The sequence below is a fragment of the Otolemur garnettii genome, unplaced genomic scaffold (genome assembly GCF_000181295.1).
Source record: "Otolemur garnettii isolate 467f Iridium unplaced genomic scaffold, OtoGar3 scaffold00094, whole genome shotgun sequence".
NCBI classification, from domain to species: domain Eukaryota; kingdom Metazoa; phylum Chordata; class Mammalia; order Primates; family Galagidae; genus Otolemur; species Otolemur garnettii.
The window spans coordinates 2725186-2733363 of record NW_003852489.1 but is presented as its reverse complement, the minus strand read 5'-3'; the positions used below and the strand labels follow the sequence as shown (position 1 = coordinate 2733363).

The following is an 8178-nucleotide window of genomic DNA, read 5'->3' as shown; positions in this document are numbered from 1 at the left end:
ATGTCTCTAGAACTCTTCAAGTGCAGTATATGAGGGGAAGTTTCCAGGAGTCCTTAGAAGTCAGAGGAGCACACTGCTGCTCAGTGGTTCTAAAAAGCTGTGTTGAGGAGACCCAAGTGGAGTCCTGAGTATAAGTTTGTGGGTGGTTACCTATATTTGAATATTCCACAAGGTATGATTCATTATTATCCTTTTTTTTTGAGAGAGAGAGTCTCACTCTGTCATCCAGGCTGGAGTGTAGTGGTGATCATAGTTCACTGAAGCCTGGAACTCTTGGGCTCAAGTGATCCTGTGGCCTTGGCCACCTGAGTAGCAGGGACTATAGTTGTGCACCACCACGCCTGGCTAATTTTTAATTCTTTTTTTTTTTTTAGAGATGGGGTCTTGCTGTGTTGTCCAGGCTGATCTTAAAAACCTGGCCTCAAGCAATCCTCCTGCCTCAGCCTTCCAAAGTGCTGGGATTATAGGTGTGAGCCAGTGTGTCCCCCTGTTATCATTTTATAGAGGAGGAAACCAAGTATCTGAGAGGTTAAATAACTTGCTTGTAGTCATATAGCTAATCAGTGTCAGAGTCGATCTTGTCTAGCTCTAAAACTTATCTTCTCTCTTACTGCAATAGAGGCAGTAGAATATTAAGTTTGAGGCTCAAGGTGTAGCCCTGGTTGGATTTAGAAGGCGTCAGTATAGAAGGCAACTGAAAGCACAGGAATGGTAGAGATTTCCCAGGGAGACTGTGTAGGTTAAATTCTGACAAAAGCTAAGGACAGATCCTGGGTTCTATAAAACAGATCCATTTATTATACTTTTTGCAGAATAGACTTTCAGTGAACATTGGTTATTTATAATCTTAAATGTTATTATTATTTCTGGCTTTGATGTTGCTCTGATGACCCAATTTCTATTTATTGTATTGGAGGTGGCTCCCATGTCCTGACCAGGTGTTGTATTTGCTATTCCAGATTACCTAAAACCAGATCCATGGATGATCTTCTTTCTGCCTGTGACACAAGCAGCCCCCTGACTCGCACATCCAGTGACCCTAACCTGAATAACCACTGTCAGGAGGTCAGAGTAGGTTTGGAACCCTGGCACACCAGTCCTGAGGGATCAGAGACAGCAACCTTCATGGAATCTGGCATAGGAAGTCCTCAGGAGACTGTAGGAGAAGTGGGTCTTCCTCCGCTTCTACCCAGCAGCCAGAAAGACTACTTGAGCAATAAACCTTTCAAGAGTCACAAAAGCTGTTCTCTAAATTATAAACTGCTTAATACTGCAGTACCACAGGAAATAAAGAGCGGCACCACTGATCTGGAGATCAAAGTCTTGGAGGAGACTAAGGCACCAGCTCCAGCTCCTTCTGCCCAGGATGAGCCAGGCAGGACTTTGGATGGCACAGGGGAGCCACATGAACATTGTCCTGAAACAGAAGCTGTCAGTGTACTCTCTAAGGTCATTTCCAACAAGTGTGATGGAATTTATGATTCTCCTGAGTTCTCCCAGGACTCCCATACAGGTGCCCCTCAACAGGCCCAGCTAGACTCCACAATAGATGTGCCCTCCAGCTGTGCTCTTGATCACAGTGTCGGCATCCTTTGCAAGCCACCGAGTGCCACCTGCCAAACTCCTCTAGACCCAAGCACTGACTTCCTCAGCCAAGATCCTTCAGGGTCTGTGGGAAGTATCTCCCACGAGGAACAGCCCAGTTCTGTGTTGGATGTGATCCATGGGGAGGAAGACACTGGTAAAAGAGGAAATAATAGGAATGGGCAGTTACTGGAAAATCCTCGCTTTGGGAAAATGTCATTGGAATTGACCCGAAAGCCAATTTCTCAGAGCCAGATCAGTGAGTTCTCTTTTCTAGGGTCCAACTGGGATAGCTTCCAAGGGATGGTGACTTCCTTCCCCAGTGGGGAGACCATCCCTCGGCGGCTGCTTTCCTACGGCTGCTGTAGCAAGAAGTCATACAGTAAGCCGATGCGGGCGGTGGGGCCCTGCTTTGGGGGCCAGTGGGCTCAAAGAGAAGGGGTGAAGTCACCCATCTGTTCTAGTCATTCCAATGGACATTGCACTGGCCCAGGAGGAAAAAACCGGATGTGGTTGTCTGGTCACCCAAAGCAAGTCTCCAGCACAAAGTCTGTTCCCCTGAGCTGCCCTTCTCCAGTGCCTCCTCTCTATTTGGATGACGATGGACTCCCCTTTCCCACGGATGTGATCCAGCACAGGTTGCGGCAAATTGAAGCAGGGTACAAGCAAGAGGTGGAGCAGCTGCGTCGACAGGTGCGTGAGCTTCAGATGAGGCTGGATATCCGTCACTGCTGTGCCCCTCCAGCGGAGCCCCCCATGGACTATGAGGATGATTTTGTAAGTATTCACCTCCTGTCATCCACCCATTTGTTTATCTTGTCCATCCAGCCTTCCATCCATTCAGCATTTATTCCTCAGGTACTTGCTGTGCCACTGAGTTAGATGCTTCGGCTGTATAGAATGGAAGACTAGTAGACAACTAAAATGATGTTAAGTGTTATTATTGAGGGATGTATTAGGTGGCTAGAGGGGAGTAAAACATCAAGGAAGGTTTTCTCAAAAAAGATAATGCTTGCTTCTTGCCTGCTGATCCTTTGAAAAAAAAACAAGATAATGGTTGACCTGAGTGCTAAAGAATGTGTAATATTTACCTAGGTAGACAGTGAAAAGGAAACAGTATTTGCAGAGGCATGAAGGTAATAGGTAAACAAAGGGGTGAGCAGGCCCAGCACAGTGGCTCACGCTGTAATCCTAGCTCTCTCTGGGAGGCCGAGGTAGGTGGATCACTTGAGCTCAGGAGTTTAAGGGTAGCCTGAACAAGAGTGAGACCCCATCTCTAAAAAAATAAAATAAACAACACAAAGGGGTGAGGTGTGTACCCATACACATTGAACTGGGACTGTGGGGGAGAGTTGAGTGTTGGAGAAATAGATAGGGATTGGAATGGTCAGCTTGAGTGTCCTTCCTGTTTGGATTTTACACTCAAGGCAATAAAATTTGAGGCCAGCAAGTAAAATAATCAGATTTGTATCCTTTAAGAAATTTTTTTTTAGCAGTAACGTAGAATTTTGAAGAGGCAGTTGAGCCCCAGATTGAGAGGTTGGTTAGGACATACTAGAATAATCCAGGTGAGAGGTGCTGAGGACCATCTAGTCTTTGCTGTGTTGGGCGGTCTCAGGTTCTACACCACAGTCCTTGGGAAGCTTCTAGGAGCCAGCTTCTTCCCCAAAATATCTTGGTATCTACACAGACACTTCCTTCTGTTAAGACACTCTCACTTGCCTGCTGCCCACTTCTCTGATGCTTTAAACAGGAGTCAGCACACTTTTTTTGGTAAAGGGCCAAACAAATATTTTAGGTTTTGTGGGCTGTGTAGTCTGTTGTAGCACAAAGGCAGCCATAGACAACACATAAATGCTGAACGCAGCTGTATTCCAACAAAACTGGATTTACAAAAACAGGCAGTGGCCTGGATTTGGCCTGTGGGCCATAGGTTGCCAACCTTTGCTTTAGAACATGACAGAGAGAGAATGTTTCTACACTGTGCTATGGGATATTGGTTAAGAGCATGGGTCTGAAGCCAGAATACTAGATTCAGATCCCTGCTTTACTACTTATCAGCTCTTAACTTTCTCTGTGGCTTAGTTTCCTTATTTGTAAAATGGGAATAAGAATAGTATGCATCTTAAAACTGTTGTGAAGAATTAAATACATTCATGCATGTAATGAAGCTAGAACAGTACCTGACACGTAAAGTGTGAGCCGAGGAAGATGATGTTGATGTATTTGCCTTTTCTTCAGACATGTTTGAAGGAGTCAGATGACAGTGATACAGAAGATTTTGGCTCTGATCACAGTGAAGACTGCCTTTCAGAAGCAAGCTGGGAACCTGTTGATAAGAAAGAGACTGAGGTATGTCTAGGCAAATATGTAAATACTTATGTGAGCTAGTGAGTTCTCACATCTCCCAGAGATGAGAGACCTGCTGTAGAACGAGCTCTCCCCCAAATTTGTGTCATCTTTGTAAACAAGTAGTAGCTAGTTTTGAGGATCAGCTTTGCCATTTTCTCCTGTGATGCTTTCCTTGTTGCTCTTTCACTCTGTTGACAAGAACCTGGAATTTTTCCTTGTGCCTTCTGTTAGGTGACTCGCTGGGTTCCAGACCATATGGCATCACACTGCTATAACTGTGACTGTGAATTCTGGTTGGCCAAGCGAAGACACCACTGCAGGTAACAGGTTTTGATATGATTCAGTATGACTCATAAAGCAGGGTAGAACTTATGTGTAGAACTAAAGTGAATTAATCTAACAATTGAGATAGCTTTATAGGAACTATTTTGTTTACTCCCAACTTTCTTTTCATTTATTCATGGGAAGGCTTTTTGACTCTCTGTTATTCTCAGTGTATATGTATATATATATATATTTATTAAGTCCCAGTATTGATAAAGGCATGTATTGGCATTTCTGATGAACGCTTCCCTCTTTGTGCTGTGGCAGGAACTGTGGGAATGTATTTTGCGCTGGATGCTGCCACCTGAAGCTGCCCATTCCTGACCAACAACTCTATGACCCAGTTCTCGTCTGTAACTCCTGTTACGAACACATTCAAGTATCTCGTGCCAGGGAACTCATGAGCCAACATCTGAAGAAACCCATCGCTACAGCTTCCAGTTGAATACCAGGGGAGATGACCTGTCCAATATTTGCAGGTTTGAAGGGAGCATCTGCTTCAGGTGTAGTTTGGAAGGTTCCTTGGTGTGGCTCATGAAATCACAGAGCTCAAAGATACTGTCTTGCGAAATTCTCCTTGGTACCATGAAACTGGAGCAGAGGAATTTCAATTTGGCAGGAGGTCCTCTACTGGTGAGACCCTCACCTTGGGATAATGGTCCTGCTCCAGACCCAGAGTCTGGAATCTTTATGTTGAGTTGGTGACTCCAGCTTCTTTCTCCTGGAGGTCACAAGATGATGATTTCATAGATATTGCCTGGTGCAAAGTGCCCCAAACAGCAATAGAAAGGCATATGTTTAACCAAACTCCAAGTGATAACCAGACCCATCTCTCTTCCACCTTGAAAAAAGCAGATTATAGTATACAAGATAGGAAATCCTGTCCTATTGGAGATGAACTATATCCTGTACCTCTGTGCTCTGTGTCTGTGCATGAAGGCTCAGTCTTTAGAGGCACTCCCTCTAGTTGCATTTGTACTGTCTTTCTGTGGAGTTTGGTTTAAAGACTGGTTTGGCAAGTGGAGGGTTTCGATGTATTTTTCACTTGGCTTATCGGTTAGCATCAGTGAATCTTCGGTTTAGGGGGATGGGACAGTTCTAGGGAGCAAGACCTTTTTGGGAGCAGAAGAAAACTCTGCTAATGTTCAGTCCTGGCAAAAATCAGTTATGCTGAGCTGTGAAAGCAGTCCTCTCTGTTATACAGTGGCAGCTCTGAGGTATGCACTGTGAAGAATGGGAAGGGAAGAGCAAAAGTCGTCCTTGTGAATTATCTGCTGATTGTGCCCTACCCTTTGCGCCTGACTTTTCCTAGTTGTCCCGGTGCTAACACAGGAGCTACACCTTGATCCTCTCCTGGCATGAAAATAAAACAAAGGTTTTTGTTGTTCCATTGCCCACTTCCCCGGTGTTGTCTTTCCCCTGGCTGCTGCCTCCTCTGGGTCACACTGCTTCTTATCCTGAACACTTGACACCTTGAGGGTAGAATTTAGTGTTTGGTTTTTACCTCCTAGAATTTGCTGTTTGGTATGTGAGGGTTTCAGTACAAATGCTGCTGTCTATTTCTGTGCACTTAACAATGGAACCCAAACAGAAGAGAATAAAGCCTTGATACCAAAATTGGGAGAGAAAATGTGTCCATTTGGACCAAACATTGTTATTGTTTTTTTTTTTTAAATCTTTATTTTTCATCTTAATATGTACCAGTGGCACTTAACCAAAAGATACAGTGATATAGCCATGTACTGTGGTTGGGACAGATACAGTCTCTTTGGTCTATAATGAGACCACTAGGATGGCCTGTATACATTTTCCTTGATTTGTTGATATATAAAAGGTAAATCATATTTTGGCTTATCCTCTTTTAAAACTGTGGTAGTTGTCTTTCTCACTGCTACTTTTATGTTGCTTTCTAGAAAAAATTTTTTTCATCCCAAAATAACTAGGATCTGCATTTAGAACAAGAATTGTTATTTGTCCTGACCTTTCCTTCAGTCCTACAGAGAAGCATCTGTGGTTCTTTTATACTTGCCATGGATGTAACCTAAAAAGTTTTGGCGTATTTAGGTCAGCCTGCCAGAATTCTTTTTTTTTGTTTGTTTGTTTAAACGGAGCTGAATAATGGAGAATTTGTGTATGCAAAATTCCTGAGATCACTGAAAAAGTAACAAACTACTCCTTGTGTCTGATACATAAAATTCTTTTAAGCATTTTCTCAATCATTAAAATTTACTGCCAGTTGTGAGTGGCTTTTTCATTATCTTGACTTCCGTTGCACTTCACTCTGCCTGTTTTCACGGAGAGTAAGATTGGTAACGTTTGAGGAGACTGTATCTGTCTACTTTGTATGGCTGTTTTGAGGGACTGTCCCATCAATGAACAAACTGCATGGTCTTGGAGAGAGACTCTGGGCTCTTGGCTCAGATGTACTCGTCAAATACTCCTTTCAGAGCTGTTGTGGGTGTAAGTGACATGATGTGGCCAAAAATCCAAACTGTGCAGTTGCGTTGTGACAAACATGCAATGTGCTGTAAAAACTCAATACGGTTTAAATAAAATCTCTATATTAGTGCTGTTTTGTTGGGTCTTTTTATTCATTTCAATTTCTAAGGCAATTTAATACTCATTGTTCCTTCGGCCAGGAGAAAAAACATATGCCTCTTCCTCCAAATTTTTCATTTTTTAAATGGACCCCTCTTGTTTGATCAGCACAGCTCTTGTTATAGTCTTATTTGTTGATTGGATAGGAGCTATTTTTATGGATTCTGTAGAATTCTGTCCTTATCAGGCGAGGTTTACTTCCCTTTAATATCTAAAATGTCACCAGTTAGTTGAGCAGGCACACAGAGTTGTACTTACAGTCTCACAGTTCCCTTCTCCGCGGCATCTCGTTTCTCATCTAACATTCAGCAAACTGTCCTAAGCAAAATACTGGCTTGAAAGGGTATATTTTATTTTATTTTGAGACAGTCTCAACTTTGTCACCTTTGGTAGAGTGCCATGGATGGCATCATGGCTCAACCTCAGTCTCTTGGGCCCAAGCAATCCTCTTGCCTCCGCCTCCCAAGTTGCTGGGACTACAGGCACCTGCTACAACATCTGGCTAGTTTTTAGAGGCAGGGTCTTGCTCTTGTTCAGGCTGGTCTCCAACTCCTGAGCTCAGGCAATTCACCTGCTTGGGGCTCCCAGAGTGCTAGGATTACAGGCTTGAGCCACCTCGCCGGGCCTAAAAGACTATTTTAAAATATATAAAATGCTACTGCCTAAAAGGTGAATTTGTTGACTCAAGATACTGTACCTCCACCACCACCGTTTTTATTTGGAGAGGCGAACAATTCAAATGATAGTAAAAATTACAGAGTTGGGCCCTTTGTTCTCCAGCATGAATGACTTAAATCTTCTCCTAACGCACATTTTTTGCATTCGAAATCCCCACCCGCTGGCTGTGCCGAAATACACGCATCTTCGTATTCCACGGGAGGATAACTGGGCTCCTTTCTCTTCAGGGCTTAGAACTCCCTGGTGGGCAGCCTTCCCCGCCTGAAGTTTGGGGACCCCGAGAGAGACTGGGCCCCGCGGCTCCGGGGCCGGCCCTCCGCGCGGCCGCCGAGGGGCAGGGCCGGCTCGCGCCGCGTGGAGCCGCGCGGCCGCAACTCGAGGCCCCATTGGCCGCGCTGCAGGGCGCGGCGGGGACTCGTGCGCCAACGGTCCCCGGGTCCGCGGCGGCCGGGCGCTGGCAGGAGGGGGCAGGGCGAAGCGAAGGCCGGGGGGGATCGAGAACGGGGTGGGAGAGCCAGGCGCGGCGGGGCGAGGCCCAGGGCCCGGGCGGGGGCGATGGAGGAGGCGCTGCTCTCCACCCCCATCAACCCCAACAACTTCCCCGCCAAGCTGTGGCGGTTGGTGAACAGCCCCCGGTACCGC

General features: G+C 45.3%; 2 protein-coding genes across 6 annotated transcripts in view; both read left to right on the top strand.

Moving 5' to 3' along the window:
• The window catches only part of MTMR4 (myotubularin related protein 4), a 27862-nt gene extending 21030 nt beyond the window's left edge, over positions 1 to 6832 (top strand). For all 5 annotated transcript variants that reach the window (XM_012808782.2, XM_023516597.1, XM_023516596.1 and 2 more), the window contains exons 16-19: positions 960 to 2361; positions 3826 to 3936; positions 4168 to 4256; positions 4528 to 6832. In XM_012808782.2, the coding sequence (XP_012664236.1) occupies positions 960 to 2361; positions 3826 to 3936; positions 4168 to 4256; positions 4528 to 4705 (1780 nt within the window). In that variant the 3' untranslated portion in view covers positions 4706 to 6832. The remainder of the gene's footprint in view (positions 1 to 959; positions 2362 to 3825; positions 3937 to 4167; positions 4257 to 4527) is intronic.
• Positions 6833 to 8091: 1259 nt separating this feature from the next.
• HSF5 (heat shock transcription factor 5) overlaps positions 8092 to 8178 on the top strand; it is a 48446-nt gene continuing 48359 nt past the window's right edge. Inside the window, exon 1 of the mRNA XM_012808744.2 lies at positions 8092 to 8171. Coding sequence (XP_012664198.1) covers positions 8092 to 8171 — 80 coding nt within the window. The remainder of the gene's footprint in view (positions 8172 to 8178) is intronic.